The sequence below is a fragment of the Gadus chalcogrammus genome, chromosome 14, assembly GCF_026213295.1.
Source record: "Gadus chalcogrammus isolate NIFS_2021 chromosome 14, NIFS_Gcha_1.0, whole genome shotgun sequence".
NCBI lineage: Eukaryota > Metazoa > Chordata > Actinopteri > Gadiformes > Gadidae > Gadus > Gadus chalcogrammus.
This window is the reverse complement of record NC_079425.1, coordinates 23,219,645-23,246,702: the sequence shown is the minus strand read 5'-3', so window position 1 is coordinate 23,246,702 and position 27,058 is coordinate 23,219,645. Positions and strand designations below refer to the sequence as shown.

General features: G+C 44.5%; 2 protein-coding genes across 6 annotated transcripts; one reads left to right on the top strand and one right to left on the bottom strand.

Moving 5' to 3' along the window:
• Window positions 1-159: 159 nt before the first annotated feature.
• On the bottom strand, window positions 160-7,985 carry chrnb4 (cholinergic receptor, nicotinic, beta 4 (neuronal)). 3 transcript variants are annotated; one of them, XM_056607161.1, is made up of 6 exons: window positions 7,915-7,985; window positions 4,834-4,979; window positions 3,850-3,894; window positions 3,479-3,588; window positions 2,103-3,159; window positions 160-1,233 (listed from the first exon to the last, which is right to left on the bottom strand). In XM_056607161.1, the coding sequence occupies exons 1-6, from the start codon at window positions 7,964-7,966 to the stop codon at window positions 1,069-1,071; spliced, it is 1,575 nt and encodes a 524-aa protein (XP_056463136.1). In that variant the 5' UTR covers window positions 7,967-7,985; the 3' UTR covers window positions 160-1,068. The 3 variants fall into 3 exon arrangements, with proteins under 3 accessions (XP_056463136.1, XP_056463138.1, XP_056463137.1); XM_056607163.1 differs by lacking the exon at window positions 7,915-7,985 and adding an exon at window positions 6,923-7,251; XM_056607162.1 differs by lacking the exon at window positions 7,915-7,985 and adding an exon at window positions 5,516-5,836.
• An 8,393-nt stretch (window positions 7,986-16,378) lies between these two features.
• LOC130403052 (ubiquitin-conjugating enzyme E2 Q2-like) lies at window positions 16,379-26,294 on the top strand. Of its 3 annotated transcripts, none has more exons than XM_056607178.1 (13): window positions 16,379-17,149; window positions 17,477-17,581; window positions 18,362-18,484; window positions 18,844-18,900; window positions 19,966-20,106; window positions 20,833-20,917; window positions 21,028-21,088; window positions 21,237-21,327; window positions 21,437-21,495; window positions 21,635-21,683; window positions 21,862-21,957; window positions 22,731-22,797; window positions 24,658-26,294. In XM_056607178.1, exons 1-13 carry the CDS (start codon window positions 16,991-16,993, stop codon window positions 24,687-24,689), a joined length of 1,125 nt encoding a protein of 374 aa, XP_056463153.1. In that variant the 5' UTR covers window positions 16,379-16,990; the 3' UTR covers window positions 24,690-26,294. The 3 variants fall into 3 exon arrangements, with proteins under 3 accessions (XP_056463153.1, XP_056463151.1, XP_056463152.1); XM_056607176.1 differs by having other exon boundaries at window positions 19,966-20,121; XM_056607177.1 differs by lacking the exon at window positions 24,658-26,294 and having other exon boundaries at window positions 19,966-20,121; window positions 22,731-24,640.
• The last annotated feature ends 764 nt before the right edge of the window (window positions 26,295-27,058 follow it).

Here is a 27,058-nt window from a genome sequence, read left to right as displayed (position 1 = left end):
CAGGACACCCATCAGTAAAGTGTTTAATCAAACCTAAGATGGTGCAGTATAAATGTAATTGTTCATGGGAGCCATGCAGATATTTGTGTTGGATTATAAGATTCAAAATATGCAGTGCTTCAAAACACATTTTACTTGGTGTAACAAGTTCAGCTTTTTCAATGTTTTATTTAAAAGAAAATCAAATCCCAGCAACTTTTTTTTTTAATTGCTTGTCTAGTCATAAATAATGCATTCGTTCAAACATTGGGTTCTACAGTTGTGATTAAATTAATTGGCACATCTTATTGATTTTAAAGAAAGACTACATCACCATGGGGATTTTGCAAGCACTTCCAAATCATCCTTCACATCCTTCATTCTCAGACTTCAGATTTTAATACATTTAATGGATCAGTGGTGGACGTTATTGCATTACCACACATTTCACTACATCTGTGTAGCTTCAATATTTTTGGAACCTCTCTATTTTCTACTTCCACAAATGGAGACGTCTAAGTTCAAATGTTTTGCAGCTGTGCTCTAGCAGTTCTTGGACATTGATGTTCTGCTGACACTGACCACTAATGTTGCTCATGAGGTCCATTCAGATGCCCCTCTTTCATTACATCACAGCACCAGAGAGCTGTTATGTTGGCTTATATTGCTGCACTATATTGGTGCCTTTGACTAGAATGCACAGATCGACCACTGCTGTATCATATTTGCAAATCATTTTCCTCACTTAACGTGCTGTTCTACCCAGCTGCCTTGTTGTGATACAATGATTTGTCATGATTGCTATCATTTTGAGTTTTAGTTACGCTCTGGCTGACAATGATCTACCAGCGACCTTTGAAGTATTCGCAATACAGCAGACTCATACCAAATTGTCCCATGGCATCTTACATCAATCAACAATTCAAATTTCTTTCAAACTACCCATGTCATATTGGAGTGTTAACGTCGGACACAAACACACGCACACACACACACACAAATACATACACAAATACATGTACACACACGTACACACACACACACACACACCAAAATGTGAATGCTGCCATTGATCTGCTTGTTGCCGGATCAGATGCGAGGAGTCTCTGAGCTTAGCTGCAGAGTTGGAACGATGGGCTTCTGGAAAGCAGGCTGTAGGAACAGGCCAAGCGTTCCCACCACACACACTATCAGGAAGACCCACAGGAACAGACGATCCACCACCATAGCCACATACTTCCAGTCCTCAATTACCTGCGATAACACAGAAATAAGGGTGAAATGGTTTGGAAAATGACAACAATTTAAACACAGCCCTGATTCTAGTCTCAGAAAAATACTTCTTATCATACTTATATTAGAAAGTTATTGGATGAGGCATGCGTAGTTTGCTGCCATTGGGCAGATTGCAAATAATCAATACAAGTGATTGTATGTGAATACTAGTGATGGACAATTCAAGGACAGGAACCGCCACTGCTTATATATCTCTATATCCCACATCTCACTATTATTAAGTTACTTAACGATGCTGTATATTTGTAAAGTAAACCAAGTCATGTCTGAGCATGGATTCATCACTTATTCTGCTGACTCCCACATTAGAAATGGATAATGACCACGCTATGCTGTCCGTGGCAATTTGTGAAGGGGTTCATTTGTCCAGCCTTGTGACCAACCTATTCCATTGATTTCGGCAAGACAACGATTCATTACATAGTGTCTAACTTTAAGTGTGAAACCTCCTGCGACCCAGAGGCATAAAGTATGCCACATATTACAAGCCTCCTCAGAAGACCAAATGGACAGGGGTCAAAGCACTACCGGAGAACAGCGTTGGGGTCAGTGATGATATGGTGGAACTGCTTTGAGCGAAAAACACCCAGGATTTGATTCACAATGAGGTTGATCATCCATACCCCGTCTTTTATTAACAATACCTCCTACTGGACAGTGAAATAGAAATGTGTGGGCCTTCTCAATGTTGACTATGGTTACATTCCCTATGCCTTAAACCCCAACCCTATTATTAACACCAATTCCAAAACCCTTGTCAAATATTTAACCTTTCAACCGTACATAAAGCCTTTCAACAATAGTGACTTATTGAGTGTGATACATACACCCTGATCATCGTGATCTTCCATTATGTGATCGGCGACGAGGCGGACCCCATCCACCGCCTCCTGGAGCTCTGCGGACCAGTCCCGGCCGGTTCTGGGCCTGAGGTCCTGGCTGCACGAGGAGCCAACGGGGAAAGACCCTCCATCCACTCTACGGTTCATGTGCCTGTGTGTCAGTGGGGGAATGGCATCCCGGTTGTAAAAGTGTCCCGGGATGGAGAAGACAGAGTCAGAGGCGAGGAGAGTGGCCGAGGAAGAGGACACGGTGATGCCTGTTTTAGGAGGAGGCCGTCCCTTGCCCAGCACGGACCTGGTAGGCCTCGTGTTTGGCTGCTTATGGGATCTCGGCTGCGCCAAGTGATCTCGAGGTCGTCTCATGAATAGCAAGGCGGGCATCCTGATCAGGAACAGCACCTTGACCCAGTAGGGCATGGTGTGTGTGCTGGGCGAGCGGTGGTGCACGTTGAGCACACACACACTGGTGATGATGGAGAAGGTCACCAGCACCATGGTGAACATCAGGTACTTGCCGATCAGCGGCACGTCCAGGGACGTCGGCGGAACGATCTTGGAAATGAGGAGAAGGAACACAGTGAGCGCTAGGAGGACGGAGATACATAAGGTGATCTTCTCCCCGCAGTCTGAGGGCAAGTAGAAGACCAGGATGGCCAAGGAGGTGATCAGCACGCAGGGGATGATGAGGTTGATGGTGTAGAAGAGGGGCTTCCTCTTGATGATGAAGTCATAGGTTAGGTCCACGTAGGTGGGGTCCAGAGGGTTGGTGGTCCGCCTGCCTGGAAGGGCCAGGATGTCCCACTCTCCACTGGGTGTGAAGTCGTCGATGCTGGCCACCTCGGACTTCAGGACCAGGTCCAGCTCGGTGTGGTCATAGGTCCAGGAGCGGAACTTGAGGGTGCAGTTCTGCTGGTCGAAGGGGAAGTGCTTCACTTCGATCTTACAGGCGCTCTTGTAGATGGCGGGCGGAAGCCAGAAGATACTGCCGTTGAATTGCACGATGGCGTTGGTGAACACCGTCACCTCATAGGTGCCGTCCGCACTGAGAACAACAGTGGAAGGAAATGACATAAAAGAGTGGGTGCGACTAAATCATATAAAATACCATATAGAAAATCTTTCACAGCCATTTCAAGAAATCCACGAAACTATTGAATAAAGTCTGTGCCTGGACCTAAAAAAACCTAAATGATTCTGAAGGTTAAAGAGGCATGCACTGTAGAAGGTAAGAGACAAGACAAGGTGGGTAGATTGTGGTCATCATCATTATTAAGTAAAACAGCAACAAACCCTGTTAGATATGTTAAAAGTATATAGTAAATAAGGAGATTGTAGCAGAATGAGTTTGTAGTGGGTCTTACTTATTGTACAGAACAATGTCGGGCAGCCAGATTTGTTTGGAGGGAATGCACAGCTTCTCGATGCCTTCATATTTCGAGGGGTCCCAGACCAATCTGTAGTCCACCCAGTACTGCAGAGAAACAAAGACAACTGACACAGTCAAATCCTGTCACAAAGTCTACCGGGGACCAGCTCAAACTGGCCATTACAAGCTTCATCATCACTGGAAAGAAGCACAATTACAGAGCCTGTTTGTTCCACTTTGAGGTAGAACGGAAGGGATATGGTTTAATCCAAGTTCAGGGGAAGGACGTTAGAAGAGACGGCTTTGGTCAGGGTGGAAGCGGTTGGTGATTGATGCTGATTGACCTTGAGCCTTTATTAAGCTTACCTGAGTGAGCCAGACATTGGTTGTCATAATCTGCTCCCTTTCGTTCTGGAAATGGAAAGGGAAGGAGAGGTCAAAGTGGTGACCTCAATTCATATAAATTTCATGCATTTCTTCACAAACAAAACACCAAGAATAATTTGATTCTTGGCTCAAATAAAGAAGCCATATTCAAGAAATTAATTATATTATTTATCACAAATGAAACACCTTTAAGTCCACAAGAATGCAAAGTGTTGTACTTTCATCCATCAAGAATAAAAACTGAAATACTGTATACACAAATGAGTTTGTAATCTAACAACTAACGACTATCTTTACATTAAGCAGATGCCTTCATCCAAAGCGATTTAGAATGATTTTAGCTAGGCCTACATAAGCCTAAGAAGCAGATAGGCTGCCTAACACAGACAAAATCACATCCCAGCCATCCCATCACTCAGGGCCCTTCAGCTGTCCAATAGAATGAAATAATAAGTGCATTGATAACCTCTGTGTCCATGACATTCTTATCGCATTGTCCTGATGAACAATTCCAATAATGTAAACCAAATGTCAATTGCTGCAAAGAATTTTTGTGGCTCATAAACGGAGGCATTGAATGAGTCAGGCTGTTTTGGTCTGCAGCGTAAAACCTTGGCTGCATATCACCAACATTCTAATGGCCCTGCTCTATGGCTGTATATTTTTGATTAATTAAAAACAAGTACATTTATATAGGACAAATAGTAAATACAACCATTTGACACAAATGTCCCTTCTCTCATTAAGCATTAAGCAAGACTAATACAATCGAGACAGTTTGACAATATGTTTTGTAAGGTAGTTGGTGTGATGCATGAATATTAACAATGTTTAATCTATTTTGGAACCCTGTGAAAACTGTTATAAATGTTGATTTATTTCAAGACTCAGTTAAACATAAAACAAGATTCAGTGTATTGTTGTCAATTGAGATTGTAGACGTGTGGATGGTTGGTGACTCACCACGCTGATGAGTTGTGCCAGAGACACTTGCAGTGTGATGGTCACCCTCTCCGACCTGTTTATCGCTGGGCGGATCAGCTTGTTGTAATGCTGTTTCACAAGCAGCCGGTTCATGAGGCGCTCTTCAGATTCCGCACATCTGTTACCTGTGCCGTGGAACAGATATCTTTACCTACTAAGGAGTGACGCATCTGCATCCAACCAAAGGTTAACTCAGGTTTTCTTTATAAAGGCATAACAATGAGCTGGAGATGGAAGGCAAGGGATATCTTGCTCAATGTGTTGTTATAATGAACTGCCTCCTTTTCAACAGTTGACTCTTATTATTAGAATTATTCAATTGTCTTGGGTCTTTGAAAAATTCACTCTTGAAGTCATTGAAGAGTATTTATTTTGGAGATAAATAGTCAATGACTTGTGCTGCTGGTAAAGCAAATGTTTTCATTGTTTTCATTGAAGCACCACTGCCTGGTTCCCATGCTAAGATTTTTTGTGCTGACAAAGTGCTTTGTATTGGTTTTCAGTTATTCCCTTCAATTGTGTTTGTCCTGCTTGTATTTAAAAGCTCATTTTAAATAGGAACTTGTTTATAGGAACTTGTATTTAAAAGGAACTTTTAAATACAAGCTTTTGCTAAAAAAGCGCATGTGCAAGCCTTGCAAAAGCAGTGACTACACCTCACCTGCTTGATGAATGGAATCCATATCAGTGGTAAAGAGCTGCCTGATTTAAACAGATGGTTAGCCCTATCCCACTAAGGCAGGATGGATAGAATACCGCTACACTCTTGTCCTCTGTTTATAATTAATGTCCGGACACTACCACGGGTAGCTGAGTTGCACCAAACTACCCACGGGAAACCGCCCAATGAGATGCGGGACTAATATTGACCATCCCATTGGCTGAGGGACGAAAACAAAACTGTAGTCAGGGACTCGAGAGATTGATTGCATCAGGTTGCAACTTTGCTATCAATTTCCCCCTACAGACGTTGATGTAAGGCATATGAACCCTATGAAGTTTTGGACGGGTTTCTTCATTTGAATTTTACTACACTACTCTAAAACTGCATTTCATTCCTCACACACTCCGTAAGGTGCTACGAGTTATGGGAGTTTAACAGGCAGGTCCGCCACCCATTCGTCAACGCCATCGCCACCATGACAGAAGCCTCATCAGCTCCTTGGCTGAGGGCCCAATCAGCACGATCGCAGCAGCAGAGTTCAGTCTAACAGACGGATGGTTGTCATAGCTCCATGAGGCCGTAATCAAACAGGGCCACCGAGCCCGCCCGGGATGCCGGCAGACCCCCAAGAGACGTTGGCTCCGTAACACTGACCACTGACGGGTAGTTGGTGTGATTGTGTCCGTTTGTGTGTAAATGTGTCTGTGTTTCTGCACATACTTGGCCATTTGTTTGTTTAAGTGTGCGTTTGCATGTGCATTTGTCATGGGTCTGTCCGTCTGTATGCATATAGGTGTATACGCATACGCTGCATACATCCACATGAGTGTGTATTTTATAAAGGTTGACATTATGGGGGATGACGAGTTCAGGACTATTAATGCAGTGGCACAATAACCTGGTAAAGGTCACTGCAGTACCTTTAAAGTAAGTTCCAAATACACTGGTGACCTTATCAAAGTGCTATCATACAAATGGTTACGCCTTTAAAGTGTGTTTCCAATATACTGGTGACTATGAAAGTGTTATCAGACAAATAGAAAGGCCTTTAAAGTGTTTTAAATACATTAGTAACATAAATAAAGTGTACTGTAAGGTTTTTTTTTTATGCCAATTTAGTTTATTAAGAAAAGTATGTGAAATTGTTATTAGTTAAGTGTTCGAAGTATAAAGTCCTAAAGAAGTACATTTGGCTTACTTAAATGTACTTCAAGTGTAGTGGGCCTAATTTAGTATAATATTCATATACCCAAGTGCATTTATAAAATTATACACTTTAAAAGCACATTTCAAGCATACATTTGTTTGGGCTGTGGGCTTCACAGCCCTCCATGCAGGGCTGTGAAGGAGTTATTATATCACAGTGCAGACCTGATGTTCCTATGAATTTTGGGAATTACAGACCTGATGTTCCGATGAATTTTTAGTGGAACATGTGTTCCACTAAAATACCTATCATAAATTAATGTATTTGTTTCATTCATTCATTCTCCCTCTGCCGTTCGTGAGACTCACACGGCACACCTGAGACCTATCAACTTTAATTGGAGGGGTTTCTCAGGCCCCGTTTACACGAAGGGAAAACGCAGATATTTTCACACGGTTTGGCCTCTCATTTACACGAAAACGCTGTTTTTGTCACAGAAAACGATAATTTCTAAAAAACTCCGGCCAAAGTGGAGATTTCTGAAAACGCCGGTTACGTGTTGTCGTGTCAACGGGTTGAAACGGGGTTTTAGGTTCTGAAACGTCACATTATGCGCCAGGAAATGCTTAACGTCATATGAGCGCCCTATGTTTACAGTTTGTTTGTTACAGGAAGACGCTCGTGTTATTCGTTGTTGTTGATTCTGAGGATTCTGATTGGCTTGCACGGCTTTATCCTTCTCCCTACACTGCCAACCATAGGTTTGGCATAGTTATAATGTCCCAACGGCTTATTTATCCGTTTTGATGTAAACGACAACTTTTTTGAAAACGATGTTGTGTGCACAATGTTATTTTTGAAAACGGAGGGGGGGAAATATTCGTTTCTATAAATACCCTGCTACGTATAAACGTGGCCTCAGTTTGAAGAAACATCAAGAACCATATCACAAGACAGAGTCCAAACCGTATAAAGAGAAGCTAACTTTTTAACTTTCCTTTGCTATTTGAGGCAGTCTTCCATGTGATAACATGAATGCAGTGGTTGTGTTATTTGAAAAAATAAGAGTATTTTCCTTAATGTTTACTTCATGACAGCAGATAAAGAATATTTTAACGATAAAAAAGAAAAGTAAAGACTATGCTATTGATTAGGTAAATTAGGCCTACATATAACTTGCCGGCAAAATAATAAAAAAATGATAGAGAAGTCATGCAATGATATACAAATAAGATAAAATAATATTTACCGTAAATCAAACTGAGGAAATAGCAAGCGATGACGGGGAGAGCTCCGATCATCTTCTCAGCATCTGGTCCAGGTGGAAGTTCTCATTCACCAGGGCAACGACCCACGCGCCTTGTCGAGATCAGCAAGTTCTGCTCAAGCGCCATGCAGGCTCCTCGGAGGTTGGGGAACCTCACTCACTGCGTGGCAAAGTAGGCAATTAGTGGCTGTGAACATGATTAGGATAGAGTGGGAGTCCTGTCTGCGTCTCCAGCCCCTCTGACGGGGAGAGGAGATATGCGTCGCCCCGTGAGTGCGATCCTCCTCCCAGGATTCGGAGTCCTCCGTTTCGCCTCGCATATATTTTGATTGTGTGGGTTTCTGTGCCTAACGATGTTTATTTTATGGCTGCATTGTTAGAGGCTTATTTTTTTACAGAATTTATGTTCACATTGAAGGTCTACCTCTTGTTTCCTCCATTTCTCCCAAACTAACAAGCAACGAAAAATAGCCGTGTAATATTCTTCAAAATAAAGTTAAATCCTCTGGGTATATTCACATATCTCAAACCATACAATACTGCAAATGTGAGGCCAAATTAGTCATGTAAAACAAACAGTTGGCTTTTAATGAATTCTCAATTCATTATGTGAGGAGACTTGGTGGTGTGAGCCCAATTTGCCACTCTGCCCCACACTCAATCAACACACATTAACCCTTAATGACCCAACCATTATAAATTACCTCGCTGGTATTGAAAGAAAGTTGCACATTTAATCTTACTTCAGATTAAATATAGTTCCCTACTAACTTATAGTTGGTCGTTTTATAAACCCTACAACTTCTCCACATAGAGGGGATGAGGCTGTGTGATAAACTATCTTGGTGCCCTGTCTAGGGGAATATATAGTCGGGTGAAGCCCAGACGGGCCGCTGCAATGCAATCTTAGCCCCGAGATTTACAGTCCCTGTCCTGCTCAGAAGCGCATTATTATGGGCATCCGGCATCAAATGCTTCCCCAACGCATGCCCTGAGATCCTCCATTTTCATCTTCCATTTTGAGATGTGCCACTCTAAAATATTACAGACCGATCAATAGGAATTAGTTATCATTTGCCCTTCGAATGTCATGCTTTTTCGATTTCATTCTGTTGGATTTGTAAACTGTTTTTAGTGGAAATGTGCAGTGTATCAACAGTACTGATAGAAGTAGTATTGCCAGGGTTGAGTTATAATGCATGGGTTAAACCATTCCCCAGATTAATAAAGTCCCCATGAATCTGAATCTGAAACAGTTCTGTTGAGATATAGATGATGAAGTGTAGTTTTAAGGCTATCTCTTCATATGGAATGGACATTTAACAGATTGATTTTTACATCAAGAATAAATCAGTCCTTATCGATTTAAGTATTTATCGGCATTCACAGATGTTGGATCTATAGATCATAACTGTGTGTCACTGAGCCAGGTGGACAGATGGAGCTGAGACACCTTGTAGGTGCGGGGCATCATAGGGGTGATGTCTGATTAGGTGTTGGTAGAGAGAGGAGAGTCGGGTGTGGAGCACGCGAGAGTATCTGGAAGTTCAGGGTTTTCCCAGACTTGGCTGACATCCTGAAGAGACCACTTTAATCAAACGTTCCCTGGAAGACGGCCAGCTCGGCCCCACAGGGTCAGGGATAAGATGGGGAAAACAACAGCGGTTCAGGAGGTGATTCCAGCTCGTGGTACGTTGTCTCTGTGTTGACCGTAATGCGTGGCAGTAGTTGTTATTGATCACAACGTTTCACAGAATTTATCCATTTCGAGGTACTGTACTCCACTGAACCAACCCTTCTTGTCTCGACCAATTTAATTGTCTCAGTTACGATGAAATCTGAAAAAATAAGGAAAACAGCTTAATAACAGGAAATCAACAATCCAACTCCCCCGGGTCAGGACTCTTGCCGAAAATCGACTCAAATTAAACAAACAATCGACCAATCAGCCCGAGAGTCCCTCTGCAGAGCGCAGCGGTTGCCGTGGTAACATCAGCATCCATAGCACCAGCACCAGCATTTAGATGGAGGCAGACCATATAAGAATGATAAGAGAGTGTCTGTAGTGGGGGTTGAAGGGGTGGGGGATGGGGGGGATGGGGGGGGGGGTTGGGGCAGGATGGGAGACAGGTGGTTGTAAACGTTTTGGTGGGTCGTGGGCGATGCTGATGGAGGAGAGAAACGTCCAATCAAAGAAAAGTGCTGCTGTTGCAGTACCACGGTGCACCGCTGCAGTTTGAGCCAGCAGGGGGCATCAATCAGCCAGGCACTTCATTACATGGAGTGCTTGGCTCCATAGCCCTCTGTCTCATAGGAGCGTATTGATTGGCTAGAGAGTACCACCCCCTCCAAGGGAAGAGACCTGTCCCTCGGTGGCACCTCACCACCTACTGCAATTTATACAGACCTGTGTGTGTGTGTGTGTATGTGTGTGTGTGTGTGTGTGTGTGTGTGGGGGGGGGGGGGGGGGGGCGTCCATGACAGATGAGGAAACAATGTATTCAGCTTCTCAAGGATGGACGGTGACCAATGGGGATGTCCGATGTTTCCCGCCATCCCGATGGAGACGAATGGTCCGTAGGAGAGGCCCTGGTGGACACCGGAAGACGGGATGGTTCACACTGTAACTGCAATCAAACATACTCTGCAGTGCCAATCTCAACAGGTCCTCCACAAATCTCTCGAGGACTGCTATGGGACCGTACATAAAGCTGCCCCTGTCTTGGAAGACTGCGTTCAAAAAGATTCAAGGGGATTGACATCGCCCTGTGTTCCATTTTCATTTAGTCGTTTGATTTAGTCAAAGGTGGGTATTTAGGAAGTGTCTGTGTTCCTTGAGCCTCAAAGGCTTTACGGAACTCCATTAAGTGACGAAGAATCCATAAGGATAATTAGACATCTCTAGCAAGTTGTTATAGAGAAAGAAAGGTCAGAAAGCTATAGAGACTAAATGGAGTTAAAGTGGATAGGAATGCTGCATTACTTAGTTACTTTAGTAACAAACTTATGGGAATTCTTGAGTTATGTTATTAGTTCAAGAATTATCATTGGTTACTTTTTTTTTTACTCTGATACTTTTTAGTTGTGCAAATGAATGCAGTACCTTTGTGTTCTTGATAAATACACAATGTTGATGACAAAAACAACAAATACATGACTTTTACATGACTGGATTTACAAGACTGAGAATTATCTGTTGTATCACATCAGTTCCTTCTGGCCCAGAGGAGATGTTAATGTGCTTAGAAAAGGGGTTTCCTAGAAGTTTGAGACGAAAACCGCAACAGAGCAAGGCCGTGGTGCCGTCCTTTATTATAAGTTAGTTAGTTAAGTCCTTTATTCATCCCTTTTTAGGGGGAAATTCTTTCTCTGCTTTTGACCCATCCGGGTAACCGGTGAACACATACACACACAGAGGTCCACACACATGGGGGCACACCGGCACTACCGGAGCAGTGGGCTGCCGCAGTGCAGCGCCCGGGGAGCAGGTGGGGGTTTCAGATGCCTTGCTCAAGGGCACCTCATCCGTGGATTTTTTCAGGATTCGAACTGGCCACCCTCCAGTTACCAGTCCGACTCCTTCACCAGTATGCCGCGGATGCCCGTGGCATCCGTATAGCTGTTGCTGGATCGGCCACAAGTCATAAGAGTTGGAACTGAACACTGACACACACAGGAAAATCGCCCTTTTTGATGTTCCTTGTTTGAAAGGGAAGGAGAAAAGAGAGAATATTTAATAGGAATGTGGAAGATTTTTGGCTCTCTTGAGCATTGGAGGCCAGCTGCTTACAGCTTTTATCCTTTTCGCAGCACCCCAGCCAAGGCTTATTATCAGTCTGATAATGAGCCATATCTCATTATCAGACTGATAGTGATCAAAGGCATATCATCAGACTGAGGGCTACCTGCTCCCCGGTGCAGGACCTGAGCTGTTGTGAGGTCAATACCTTGCTGGTGAGAGCCAGGCAATGTGTAGGCTATACACGTGTTAAGTTGCAGCATCACCAATGCCACACTCCTTATCGCCCCTGGATATTCTAAGTTTATCCCCGGTTAATGGCGTCAGGTGATTAGCTACAGTCCGCTTTGAGTAGTTCAATACACCATCCATATTACAGCTACAACTATGACACGAGAGAGAGAGAGAGAGAGAGAGAGAGAGAGAGAGAGAGAGAGAGAGAGAGAGAGAGAGAGAGAGAGGGAGAGAGAGAATTCTGTGCTGTCACCCTTGGCAACCACTGGATCACACAGCCTGTCATCTTTATCAGCCATCAGCTTCCCAGCAGGCAGGTTCGGGTGGATTATTGAGTGATGGCTGAGTGTTGCCTGTCTGGACACAAGAGGATGTATGGAGGGCAGAGGTAATCAGCTAATCACGGGCGGGCTGTATGTAGCTGCAGAACAGAGAAGCTGATTGGACAAAGCTCCTTCTCTTGATGAAGCTCCTGTTCAGGTAGAGGGACATTGTGTGTGTGTGTGTGTGTGTGTGTGGGCCCCAGGTAGATGCATATTGTGTGTGTTCCCAAGGTCTTTGCAGACTCACTAATATATGTGTAAGGGGGAACCAACAAAATGTTTACGATAGAGACAGCTTTTATTTTGCTGCACAAGCTATTCAATCACGAAAGCAGAGATGAGTGAATCAATTTGTGTGTGTCTGTGTGTGTGTATGTGTGTGTGTGTGTGCCCATGTGTGTGTGCGTGTGTGTGTGTGTGTGTGTTGTTGCACTCATTTCTGCAGACGCCCTTGGCCAGACCATGCAAACCATGTCTTAAATTCCATTTGTCCTCTGTGCTAATTTAATCTAGGCGTGGCCTCTCATGTCTGCCAGCCAAACAGGTCTTATGCTTGGGCCTTCTAAACATCTGTTTGCAGTAAAACTGAGACATCACACAGCGTATTCTCTTCTCTCCCTTCCTCATCTCCTCTAGACGTCTAGACTCTGGTTCATGTCCTTCCGGTTCCAACTGCATAAAGTTGCTGTTTTTTTTTACCTCTAACTCCTGAATCTCCTTCAAGCTGCAGGCTATGCTGAAGATGACAGGTTTAATCAGCAATTTGGGAATGCAGATGTGTCAGTTGTTTTGTGAATTCCTTCCGGTGATTCATCTTAAAAGAGGGTCTTGCGTCTGAGCTGGCTGAACTTCATTAATAAAGCCGAATTGTTAAACCTAATACTATGCACTTAACGTCTGGAGGAACAATTTGTGCATTAATTTGCAATTTCATTATAAAGCTATTCAGTGGACTATAATGATTTTTTTTTTAACATAAAGACAATAACCATGGGGATGGCTTGGTGTGTACACTGCAGTAAATAAGGCCTGACACACAAGATACGGGATATGAGTCTAAGAGTATACGAGAGCCTCAGAGTGCATTTCATGGTCTTCCTGAGAACGGCACAGGGGCCTTCATCATAAAGATATAATAAAGGTTGTAAACGCTGAGAGATGATTTGCTCCTCCTTTCTGGGGACGGACTGAGGGGATCCGATGAAGACGGGGATTTAATCCACTACCTCACCAGGGCAGATGGAGGACAGAGGAAGAGCATTAATAACGGACAACGGCGCTCTTCCTCTTTATGAGTGCAGGCACATGCAGGATGTGACTGACTACCAATCTGCTGTTTGCTCATAAAACAAGATGGGAAAGACAATCACAGCTAAGACATTTGTCTTAAGAGATTGATTGCAAATGCTTTCGTGACATGGCCAAGAAAGTATTATGCATTATTATGTATCTTAAAATGTTGGAAGGCCTTCCATTGGACTGCCAATCCCTTGCATGCTCCTCTTAAAACATTCACTCAATATCTTATTGGCCTTTCTATTGTCCTTGCGTGCTACATACGCTAACATAAACATGCTTTAACCAGTATATAAGGAATTACAATGTTATCACAACACTTTTCATTGGTGTTTATTCCGAGATGAATAGGTGCTGATTACACACCAATAAAGACTGAATGTTATTGATCTGATCATAAGTGAGCTCAATCTGGAAAACGTAACAATTGTGTTTTCCCCTCAAGAGCACTGCGGTACATACGATGTTCCACGTTATAGCTTATTGCCCTGAGATGAGATACACTTTCCGTTGTAATGTAATATACAACAAGGAAAGTCTGCCACTTGCAGCCGTTCGGCCAAATGGCTGAAGAAATGAATTACCTTGTGAAGTGGAGTGAAACCCTGGCCTTTCCAGAGAAACTGAGACATCAGCCAAGCTGCTGACCGGACCACATCAGCCATAATATCCCACATCTGTGTCCAACACAAAGTAAGTTCAGAAATAAGGCGGCTGGCAATTGACCACAATAAATTCAGCAAAATTGCCCCTCAGGTTATTGAACCTGCCGTGTCCGTTAGTGAAAGGTGTGGAGACAGCTCTGTTCTCACTGCTGGACCAACAGTTTGAGTGCTATTAAGATAAGCTATGAGGCGTTGGTTGTCCAGATTACCACACCAGTCACCTGCAAGATTCACCACATGGCCCACCTTCATCAAGATGGATGGTCCCGCTAGAGTTATTACTGATTAGTTATTAAGTACTTAAGTACTATTAAGTACTTAAGTACTTGAGTACTCTTGTGTTGTCTCCCCTCGACAAATTATAGTTGGTGCCCTTTTTCATAATTTCCTGTAATTATTGGCTATAGTACCCGTATTGGCCACCAGGTTTCTTATTGTTATTAGACTGTTACTGTCATCTAAAAATGGGTGACTCAATTGTGTAAATCCACACTGGGGGAATGTGGTGAAATAAAAGGGTCTGGGATAACCATTTCCTTCTCTGTGGCTCTATGTGACATGAATAATTCATGTTTCTTCGACAAAGAATTCCTTCGACCTCCAATCAGAGCCAAGTTTACCTCAGGGTTGCAGGGTCTGGTATTCCAATATTAGTAGAATAAGGAACATCGATAGTGTTGATCAAGATGGATGGTTGATAAAGAGTTGGAAATAAACGGTTTGCAGGGAAATTGTTGATGTGAGGGTAATGACTTTTAAAGCTGACCGTAACTGTCAATTTGAACTACAGAAAATTTAGATTTAAATACGTCTCTCCAAGCTCAAAAGATGTAGATGCATGTACCAAACACAAGTTGACCGTTACCTGACCGTTAACTACAGAAAATAAATGCCGTTTGTGTCTGCTACCATCTAGTGGTAGGGCGAATGCATCAGTTCTCTGATCATATAATAGTGTGTTGTTACCCAAGTACTGTTGTCTTGTTTTCTTGGATCTAATCTTTTCTGATCAAGAAAAGTTGATTGTACGATGTGCAAATTATTAATAATATGCCATAGCCATTATATCTAGAGCACTTTGTGCAAGTGTGAAGAATACTTGGACAGTCCAATTAGATTACACAGTGGGCATTTTAGTAACCCAAAATATGTCTTGAAGAATGAAAGGTGAAAAGGGTATTCAAGTGGAAGAATTGAGAACCTTCTCTTCTCTTCATCATCCCTCCCACATTCCAATCAGATGTTCATATGTGCAGCCATAGCACCAAGATCCTGCTATTCTTGATGTAAAATATGTTGATCCTTAGTATACCATCTTCTTGTTCTTCTGCTAGGCACAACAGACAAAGTGTTTTTCATGTGTGGTACCTCGATGATAGAACCTGCTCCCCAAAGGTTGGAGTCCCTATCGCTTTAGAAGGCACCTGAAGACTAATCTCTCCCGCCAACACACTAGTTGCCAGTGACATAAGGACTAACGTTTGTTTCTTTGTTCCTTCAACCATCCTGTAGAAAAAAAAAGTATATATTTTTAATGAAGCTTTTAATGCAGCACTCCAATATGGACTGAAAGGCCTGATCTTGAATCCACTGGAGAGGTTGTTAACCAAGTTGTCTGCTTAATAACTTAACATAAATGATTGCCACTATGTTTTGCCACAGCAAAGCTAGCAGCCAGTCAGTATGTTTCTATTAACATTATCATTCTGTAATTTAGCACAACGTTTTCTCCAAAGCAACATATGTAGGCTTGAGGCTGAGATCATGGTGGTATTTAAAAAGTGTAGAGATATTAACAACATAAGTTGTTGCATAATACTTGAAAGTAAAATAATTATTGTCAAATATATTCTCTTGAAAATAACTGGGCTTGAAAACTAAGTTCTAAAAGCCTTCTGATCTGAATGTACATTTTAATAGACAAAAGGCTACATACGGGGCCCCATTTAATTAAATAATTTGTTAATATTTTTTGGTATTTTATACCTCATTTGGCCATTCCTATAGAGAGTATACAGTCTAGCAAGTAAAGAAAATATGTCCCCATATTATGTTATTGTTCCTGAAGTCGTGCTATTTTAAGATTAGAAGGAGACGTCTGAGAAATGACAGTTTTAGAAAACAAACTTTCTGCCTAGAATCCCCCCCCCCCTCGCGGTGCATGCTGGGACGCTGCGGGAGCAAGGAGCCGCACGACGCCATCTTTAAACCCCACAATAAGCTTCAGCTGAACACGGGTGGCAACGCAGCGAAACGAACCACACGTCGGACTACAAGTTGTGATCTTCGGACTGGTGGGGACTGTGTTGTGTTGGAAGTGTGACACTGAGCTACTGCTGGACCCTGCAGTGGACAGTAGAGGGCTGTGGTCCGGGAACGAGGCTAGCTACGATGCGGACGATCTAGTGATCGGACACAACAATAGACGACAACAACAAGGGGACGAGCCCGCTAGCATGTAGCAGGCTAAACTCGGAGCAAATCAGCGGAGGTGGAGCTAGCCTAGCTCGTAGCTTAGCGGCTAGCTGCTTCGTAGCGAGCTAATCAACAGCGGCAGACCCGCGAGGAGACATCAGACCGGACGGGTTGTTGACGATAACAGAGCACCTCGGGTGTCGTCGTCGTTGTGTTCAAGTTATTATTAGTTATCATAATTTAAGTGTTTAGTAATTGTTAGGACTGGGACGACGCGAGGCGAGGCTACCTCTCCCTTCTCCAGGCACCCGCCCGCTCCACCGCAACTGCCTGCCCGCCGATCCCCGTCCCCCCCCGGCGGCCCGGCCGGAGATGCGCGGTGGAACATGTCGGTGTCGGGGCTTAAGGCCGAGCTGAAGTTCCTGGAGTCCATTTTCGACCCGAACCATGAACGATTCAGGATCATCGACTGGAAGCCCGACGAACTGAGCTGCCAGTTCAACGTGACGGGGGAGAAGCTGCTGATTATCCACTGTAACATCACGGTGGGTGGATGGCACGAACCCCAGCCCTTGTTGTCCCCGGCTTGGCTAGCTTCCGTTAGCCTAGTTAGCTTCACTTAGCAGCTAGCCCCGCTTTACAAACAGCCACTGGGCTCATTTTATTTGTCGTCTTTGTGTGTGGGATGTTGAGTTGTGTTATTATGCGAACTGTTGGGTTAAAATGCGAAATGATTGTGTGTAGTGTTGTGAACTTCAGATCGGAACGGATCAGTGTGGCAGGACGTTACACAACAGACAGTTCAAGTGCACAATCTGGTTCTATCAAATGTTGCTGCGTTGTTGTGTTGATGTGATGTAATCTCTATCCAGGAGTCCTATCCGTCCACACCGCCCATATGGTTCGTAGACTCCGATGACCCCAGCCTAACGCAAGTCTTGGAGCGGTTGGAGGATGTCAGAAGAGGCAATACATTGGTTGGTATACCGGTCTGCGTTTATCCACTGCATACACGGTGGTGGCCGGCTGAGAATTGTTCATTTCAGGCCCCAGCGTTTTTAGAAATCCTTTGTCATCACAATCTGTTGACATCGTTTTTGTCGTACCATGGTGACGTAATTCTGGGCTTTTGTAGTCTTTATTTCCTGCTGGTGGGCAATGAGCCACCATAATGTTGTGTCAGTAGGTGCATTCTTCAGATTAGACCGACTGTACTTATTGCTTTTGAACACCCTATAGTCCACTTTATATAATTGTATTTATTCTGTGAGTTTGTTGTCAGCTATGTTTTGCTGGAATGTTTATTGCCGACACCTTGCACAATGTCTAATCTCATTATGTGCAAAATGTGACAAGTAGTATTGAAAAGTTAGATCAGCCTCTCTAAATAGACACTGGTTGTAGTTGTGGTGGTTTGTTGTTGCATTGATGTATTGTATACAGCAGGTTGAGGTTAATCAAATTACAATATGTCCAATCTTAATAGTAATGATTTTTTTCATGCATAATTTTTTCACAATTAACTTATGTTCACAACTGGTTTATGTTAGCAATATGTTGGAATAACAAACAATTCAATGAATTATAAACTATAGACATATGGTGCAGTCCCTTGCTCTTAGTCAATACATGTCCTCCTTTTATTTTTACAAAGCCATGCAGCAATCTATCTAGGCCAGAGACTGTATATCTGTTGTCCGATGTTTTTCGCAAGACAGGCCTGTATCTCAAACATCCGTCTCTGTTTTATCCCCCAGCTTCTGCAGCAGCTGAAGAAGCTCATCTGTGATCTCTGCCGCCTGTACAACCTCCCCCAGCACCCCGATGTGGAGATGCTGGACCAGCCCCTACCTGCAGGGCCAGTGGGGCCCGACCGAAAGGCAAGGCTGCCTGATGCACTCTCGTCAAGCCATCGCCCATGACGGGCCAATGGGCTCGTTTTTGATTGTGGATGAAAAGTGTATATTTATAGACATGGCACGGACCGAGGCGAGCCAAGTCTGCTCATGTTCACTGCAGAGCCAGCCTGGCCTGCATCACAGCTGACCAGCGTATGATGAGGTGCATGCTCTGAGCAGATCAATCGTCTCTGCCTTTGGTCACCAGCAGCCAGAGGCACTGTTCCCTACAGATTGACCCTCGGGCCCAGTGGTTCTGCCTCGAGCTATGTTACTTCACTCGTGCTAGTTGATGCATTAATTTATGAATTAATTAATTGATGTGTTGATTTGTCTTTCAGCATGGGACGACAGACGAGGTCACTTCTGAGGAAGAGGAGGAGGAAGAGATGGGAGAGGTAAGGGTGTTCCCTTGTTCACAGATATCACAATGTATGGTTTATTGAATTTTATGTGACGGAATGAGGGTTGGAAATATACTTGCTGTCCAAGACATTGTTCTGTTTTTTTATTTGGTCCATATTTTTGTTTCCTTTCATCTTCTTCTACACCCACTCTGTTTTTCAAGCTGTGTTCAGACAAGATCTTGTCAAGGGTTCTGAGCAAGCAGAGGAGCCATCGCGCCTTGCTCCCAGAGGGGCTGTGTAGTCAGTAGCTCTACTGCTAACATGAGCAGTGGAGCTATTTTATATACAGACTGAAATATCAAGGCATGCGTGCTTGCCTTTTCCATCCATTCATATGTACATAAAAGGCCTTAACACTATATGCAGCTTAAGTGATGAAGTTCTATTGCATACTTCCCCATCCTGTGGACTAGGAATTTAATAAATATATTTCATTTCCTATATCAAATCAAAACATCAAGGCATTGGTCCAGCCTGGTCACCTTCTGTAAACACTGGACCTTCATTTTCCAAAAGTGACTTAACCTTCCAAATTGATGCAAGTAATTTCCTTATTATCAGATGCACACTATAACACAGGGTCATTCTTAACAATAAAATGCAGCCATAAGCAAGCTAAACAAATGGCAAAGAATAAGGCGGAAATATACTTAACAGTTGAAAATAATTCACTAGCAGCAGTTCCAAAGACAGTAAGGATTGGGAAGATGGACATGGGAATAAGAATTTATCATAGTTTATATATAAAGTGTAGGACTCAATCTAAACATAGATTTTTGGCGCTGTCCATTGAGTGTCCATAGGCAGTGATCAGTGCATACATTGGGCTAATCAAGGTCACCACGGAGATTAACATGGCTGGTTCAGACCTGGTGGTTCGGGGGTCTATGGGGCTGGGGGGGTGGGCGAACGGTTCGGGGGTCTATGGGGCTCGGGAACGTCCACCAGACGGGCAACACTGAACTGTCAATAGCCCGGGTGGCGTTGTATACTAGGCTCCATCGGGCTGTGGATGTGGCAGGCCAGTAACGCGTGTTTTGACCTGGAACCCAACAGGACATCGAGGACCTCGACCACTACGACATGAAAGAGGAGGAGCCGGTGGACGGAAAGAAGTCGGAGGACGACGGCATCGAGAAGGAGAACCTGGCCATCCTGGAGAAGATCCGCAAGAACCAGAGGCAGGACCACTTGAACGTAAGTGCTCATTCGGTAAGGTCACCTTTTCCTACTTCTCTGGGGGGTGGGGAGCATGCCATGGATACTAGTAGTCTGTCTAGCTTATGTACACTAGTCTGTAGGTCAGTAGTGTGTCGCTGCCTCGCACACACGTGTGTGTGTGTGTGTGTGTGGACCCAGGATTGGGTCGTTGTCAGGTGCTTGTTTCCTGTTGTAATGACAGACGTGCTGAGGCTTTGTGAAGGGCTAACAATACGCAGAGAGCGGTGTCTTTGTTCCAAGAGTACAGTGCTGGTTCAGTCCCTTCAGGTTATTCTGCCCTTCAATGCACTGCAGACACACGCACACAGATTTAACCTGTTCCAGCCAGATCAGGCGTTGATTTCCCTGATTTGGCCGTGGGGCTGGTTTTGGATTATTAACGTGTCAAAATGTGAAGATGCCCTGTCAAACTGGTTCTCAATTAGGGATTACTCTACAATCCCGGATACAATGAGAACAACATTGTTTCTTGGAAATGAGCAGAAACACACAATATTTTGAAATGGTCAAGTGAATAAAAGTTGTTTGAATTTAATTAAAATAAAATGTGTTTGATGTTAGAGCGGTAATCCATTACAGATTCTAGCGGTAGGTTCTATTTTAGTGGACTGTTTACTGCTTTTCCTCTTGGGCTGTGAAAGCCTCTAGAGCAGCCAGTGTTGTTTCGACTGGTTTCTATTGTTTCTTTACTTATCTTTCCAGGGTGCTGTCTCTGGCTCGGTGCAGGCCTCGGACCGGCTGATGAAGGAGCTGAGGGAGATCTACCGATCCCAGAGCTACAAGACGGGTACACACCGACAACAGAACACACCAGAACCTACTCTCACATCATCTGCCTTGTGTCCAATTAGTAAAGTCTGCCCTTGGATGTAACCCTCTCCTTCCCTCCGTGAGTAGGTATCTACTCGGTGGAGCTTGTCAACGACAGCCTCTATGAATGGCATGTCAAGCTGAGAACGTAAGTCACCTGTTTCTGCGTCACTCACTGCCGATGGTATTCGTTGCACAAATCACCCCATGATTACACACGCATTCCGAGTTCCCCATCTGGGATGAGTCGCGTGCGACGCTGTCCTGAACGACGCGTGTGTTCCCCGTCGCCACAGAGTGGACCCAGACAGCCCTCTGCACAGTGATCTCCAGGTGCTTAAGGAAAAGGAGGGGATGGACTACATACTCCTCAACTTCTCATATAAAGTATGTAGAAGTCACCCGGGGCTGTTCTAGTTCAGCATGACTGCCACTACTACAACACGCATATCTCACCGACGACAACAACCCCACCCTCCCCTTTGTCTCTCCCCAGGATAACTTCCCTTTCGATCCTCCGTTCGTGCGAGTGGTTTCCCCGGTTCTCTCCGGAGGGTGAGTCGCCCGGCCGGTCGGTCCACCTTCTGACACATGGACGCCTCTGTTCCTCTTTAATGTTAACCAGAGACATCCGCTGTCTCGTCTGAACCTGCTGTTGTCCCTGTTCCCCTCGTCCGTCTGTCTGTCCGGCTAGATACGTTCTCGGAGGAGGAGCCCTGTGCATGGAGCTTCTGACCAAGCAGGCAGGTCCTATTGCGCCCGTACATGCATACATCCATGCATACTCGCTCAAATGCATGCATGCATGCATGCATGCATGCATGCATGCATACATACATACATTACGCACTCACTCCACCACATTATATGGAAGGCTGTTTGTAGCCTCTGTGACCTAACATTTGGGCTTGTGTATTACAGGGTTGGAGTAGTGCCTATTCAATAGAGTCTGTCATCATGCAGATCAACGCCACTTTAGTCAAAGGAAAAGCCAGAGTGCAGTTTGGAGCCAATAAGGTAAGCAGTGCTCAGATGGGAGAGTGCATGTGCCCAGGTAACCTGAAACCTGTTGATTGCTAACTTTGTGCATTCATGTTTAGTTAATTTAGCAGACTCTTTAATCCAAAGCGATTTATAATAAGTACATTTGTCAGAAGAGACAAACAACAATATAACTGTCTGTACAGTAAGGATGTTCATAGAAACAAGTGCCAAGCACTTACAATTGCTATGTTAACCCATTCCCCTTGTACACCAAAGATTGCTAGGATAAGATACTATTTTAGATGCAAGGACGCACACTAACAATAAGTGCGTACATTAAGTAGAACACGACATACAAGACAATTTCGCAACACAGACGGGCCTGCGGCAGTGATATCGAACCCGTGCTAATAGTTTCAGCCGGGAGTCAACTGGTCCTGTACGAAGGACAAGGTGTTTAGTTATTCATTGACGCGACAGAGGGTGCTGTTAGAGTGTTGATCTTTAGCGCTATGGTCGGTTCAACCAGTTCTCCCACGAGGTAAAGTGTGTTGGAGTAGGTCTAATGGAGTGTGGGCTGCAATCAGCATCTGAAATATCCTACGCATGTACGCTTCACTGTATCCCACACAGTGAGGCCTGTGTCTCAGGTTGGGCATGCGTTCTGAGGAGAGATGGCAATAGATGGGCTACCGAATGATACTGTGGTCGTTTTGGTGTCTTTACCTGTCCTATTTAATGCTTGAGTGAGCGATTGCTTCTACATGACCGAATTACTTCTAACTATCACCTTCTGACTTCTCAAGAACCAGTACAACCTTGCAAGAGCACAACAGTCCTACAAATCCCTGGTTCAGATCCACGAAAAGAATGGTGAGTGTTTGTCTCCTATTTCACAGACGTAGCAATGCTAACCTTGTTTACAGAAACCCTATCCCACTGTCGACACATTGGAGTACGAACGCTGGCAGTGACGTAATGCCAGTTAACAACATTATCCTGTGCGTCATTAATCGATTGATATAGCCATCATGATTGGTATTACATGTTTTGCGTGAATAGCAGGAACGACAGCAATCGTTACCGCCTTACTCCGACTTAGAATCCATAAGAATGACAAAAATATTTTTTTCTTGCATCACCATGACTACTCAAGGAATAGAACATAATGCATTACGTTTGCCATTACCTGCTCATTCAACCTGCCCACAGTGAAAGTGGGTCAGCTGCTACTCCTGCTCATTATTTAGTCTGCCTCTCTAGAACATACTGAATTCAAAATTATATAAAGTTGACATGACCAGCAATAGACAAGAAGTTACTTTTAATCTTTTGAATTGCTTTTAAGTGTAACCCTTCTTTTTCGAACAAGAGAATCTCGCTTTGATTACGGTAGAATTGCATCCATGGTTAGCTGCTCTAATCTCTGCAGAAAAAGGCTTTGAACAGGTAACTTGTAAAGGAACATTGACCGATATTTCCTGATTCCGATTCTATATAGCAGAGTAAAGTGTGCATAGGATTATGTCGTTTTTACAATTGAAAAGTTTATGTCAAAGGATTGCATCAAACCTAAGGAGAAAGAAAAAAAAATTCTCCTGAAAGTTGTGAATCGCAACCGAATCCTAGAAGATACAAATCAAGATACTTATCCTCACAGGAATCTCACCCAAAAAAAAATCATGCACATTTTCTTAATGACATTGGCGGTTGTCCAAGCGGTTCAGTGAACTAGCTGCAGCAACAGGGTACATTGAGTCTGTCAGGTTAACCTGACGGCTCCCTGGTGTCATGGAGTCCTCTCACTCGTGTCTTACACCTTAGATGTGTGTAAAATCTCCTTGTCTCCTTGGATGCCTTCTATCTCAGTGCGATCATCAAGTTTAAAACGGCGAGTTTATCCTGTTACCCAATGCTGGCCATCTACATTATTTATTTAAATTCGTGGTCAGAAGACATTTACAATTTACAATGTACCGGTACTCTTTTTTTTTTTTTTTTTTTTAAATGGTCAACGGCCAGTTTGTTTTCCTTCTACAAACTTCCTCAAGTCATTATCTGTTCCACTCTGTGATGGGGGACATGCTCTACGGAGTACAGAAAACCGCCCACTAGCTCCTGTTGCTGCAAATATTAACGTACAGTAAAGTGGCCTGTCCAGGAGGAAGTTAGCGGTGCAGTGAGACGTGGCACCCTCCCTAGACTCTAGAATCACACTTTACAACACCCAATGGACGTCAGGCCACCACGGCCCAAACCAAAGCTCAGCCAAGTGGAACCAGGGGCAGAGGTCTGGTGTTGGCTCAGGTGGCTGGCTGGTTGGATTGGGAGCCGGAATCGTACAGATTGTTCTGTGCAGTCTAGTGGGTGTAGTGTTTTGGATGGAGTGGTTTAAAGTAGGAGGCGGGGTTGAGGTGAAATAACACAGCTGGGTGTAGCTTTAGGGGTGCGTCAGCGCTGATTGGCATTTTTGTAGTGGAGCGGAAGAAAGTTTGTATAGTAAGGGATTTAGAAATGAAGAGTAGCGCCGTGTTATGTATGTATATATCCGTTGTTAATATGTACATCATTTAGCTATCAGAATGAGATGTGACTTGAATAATAACTTGGTTGAACCAAGCTGCATGTTTGTGTATTCCCTGCCAAGCCATGCTTATCGTAGACGTACCACTCATTCCAGAGAACACTGCTCTGTTCCTGCTGTGAGAACATGTGTTCTTGTTCACCCTGCAGGTTGGTACACCCCACCTAAAGAGGATGGCTAGGAACCCTCGGCACCCCCTCCCCCCTCCCCCCGCACTGGGACCCCACATCTTACATGGTTCCTCCCCCCCCAACTTTTTGAATTTCTTTCTTGTGACCAAATTATGGAACCTGGATTCGGAACCCATCCCCAACCGGTGTGCACAACCCCTTACCCCCAAACCCATCAGCTGCTTGGCAGGAGATCAAATCTCCACCTCTCTCTCCCGCTCTCCTGCGCCTCTTGCCTCATCTGTTTTTTGTTTTTCCTGACGTGTCACGAAGAAGCGCCGCCGCCGGCGTCGGGCGGTGGGCTGCGGAGCATCCCGTGTGATTTGGTGGTGAGTGAGAGCGGAGGAGGGGGGACCGTGTGAGCCTTAGCACCGAGCTGCGAGGCCGCCGGACAAGGCCCCCTCCTTTCCCCAGGCAAGCCATGAGGTCAATACTCGTGTCACGTCCGCCTCCTCACATCGCCCCTGACTACCATTCGTATCGCCCCCTAGTGGCCTGGAGGCGCCGCCGCCGCCGCACGGGGACCCCCCCCCCCCCGGTGACGTTGTGTCATATTTGTGCTCATGTAAAATCTTGTGTATCGCCAAGACTCTGGGATATTACGCTCCAGAGGCCAGCTTGCTATCAGCCGTACGATTCTAAGCTCTGCGGCTGGGAAAGGGGATTAAACGGCTCGTCGATGGCCTGGATCAAACCCCGACGAGGCCACGCCCTCCTCCTCCTCCTCCTGCTGCCGCGTTGGTCGAGGAGGCTTCTGTCCCTGCTCCAGCAGAACTAGTCTGGGACTGTCCACGTGTCTGCAGCACACAGAACCTCTGACCGCACCTGGCAGCCCGCTTGTACGCGACCGGGTCAAACGGAGGCCTCTGATTGGAAGTGAATCACACTGTAATGTAGTTTGATTTTAACTCCACGTGTAAACATGTAAATTTGTACTCCTGCAAATGGATCTGTTTTTAAATGTAACCGTGTGTAGGTCTTTGCCAAGGCAGAGGCTGCGTCACTATATACCCTTGACTATTAACAGCAGAGTCGACGCAACTTTAAAGAATAAGGAAAGAAAAACTGCTTAATCGATGTTTTTGCATAAGTAAAAGAACAATTTACGAAAACTTAAACCTATTTTATTTTTCTTATGTAATTTTAAACGACTACTGCGTTTATTTCCGGGTTCTGAGTCTCAGTTGTAATTGGTGACCGTAACATTAATTTCTCTCCCTCAATGGTACCTCTTGACTGTGATGCCTGTTTGTTTCCGAGGGACATTGTGGCTATTCACGTCCCATCCCCCTCTTACGAATCCTTACCCAATCGAGGGAACTGGATGTGCGGAACAAGATGTTCCGTCAGCACGACCGAGCAAGACACCTGATCAGCTTTAGTTTAGCTTCACAGCATCTGACCTTTTACTCTCTGTCCACAAGTAATCCTGTGTTACCCCAGGTGTTTTAATAACACTGCTAGAGTCTCACATTATCATCAGCAGTAGTCCCAGACCCAACACCGCTAAGACTGCACCAGGATGCCCCCGGTTGAACCAAAACCCTTCAGACCCGGCTTCCCCCATCGCTACCTCTCTGGTATTTGTTGCCACCCGAGACCTCGCTGCCATACCCCCCCCCCCCCCCCCCCCCCCCCCCCCCATTGAGCTGAGTCAAAGACGAAATGTGAATATGCAGGAGACACGTGAGAAGCATTCCAGTGGATGCCATTCTACATGTGTGTCCGTTCTTTGTTTTTTTTTCCGTCTTGTAGTCGTTTCCGTGTGCTAAGCTACCAGCGTAGATGCTTAGCCCCGTCCCAAGTTATTCCTCATGTTTTGAAGTGGAGTTTGTCGTAACCTCAGTCCGTCTACCGAAATTAAAAGAAGTGGCCACAACGGGCTTATAATGTACAATTTGGTTCAGATAATTGATTATTTGTACAAGCCATTCCACTTGACACCCAATGTAATCTCTTCTTTTCGCGTACTCCACACAGGATTTCCACACGGGCAATCATAATCACAAATCAGAAGCATGGGTTTAAGAAGATAAATTGGTGGACGTTTTTTACATCCTGACGCCCTTTTGTTCTCTGGAGAAGTAAACTCAGGAATACATACTGCATGCTCACCCAGGCATGGCGTCACGTCCAAGATGTAAACTTCTAAAGTACAGGTCATTACCTTCAGTCCAGACACTCCAAAACTTCCCGTTGTTTAAGAAAAGGCGTTGGCTGGCAGGTGTTTTGGCTAGGGGGTTGGGTTTTTTGTCTTTTGTTTATATTTATTTTCTTTTGCTGTTGGACTGCATACAGACATATTCGTCCTCTGAACTTCACACTTAAATAAATAATAATAAATAAAAACGAGTATAATGGTAGCTCTTTTTAATAAGCA

Excerpts from the sequence above, each read along its gene's own strand:
- chrnb4 (XM_056607161.1), bottom strand. The coding sequence starts at position 7,966 with ATGATCGGAGCTCTCCCCGTCATCGCTTGCTATTTCCTCAGTTTGATT. Across the intron at positions 4,980-7,914 it reads TTTCCTCAGTTTGATTTACG|GTAACAGATGTGCGGAATCT; the intron begins GTAAATATTATT and ends TCCACGGCACAG. Across the intron at positions 1,234-2,102 it reads AAGATCACGATGATCAGGGT|GTAATTGAGGACTGGAAGTA; the intron begins GTATGTATCACA and ends GTGTTATCGCAG.
- LOC130403052 (XM_056607176.1), top strand. The coding sequence starts at position 16,991 with ATGTCGGTGTCGGGGCTTAAGGCCGAGCTGAAGTTCCTGGAGTCCATT. Across the intron at positions 18,485-18,843 it reads CAGTGGGGCCCGACCGAAAG|CATGGGACGACAGACGAGGT; the intron begins GCAAGGCTGCCT and ends TTTGTCTTTCAG. Across the intron at positions 18,901-19,965 it reads AGGAGGAAGAGATGGGAGAG|GACATCGAGGACCTCGACCA; the intron begins GTAAGGGTGTTC and ends GGAACCCAACAG.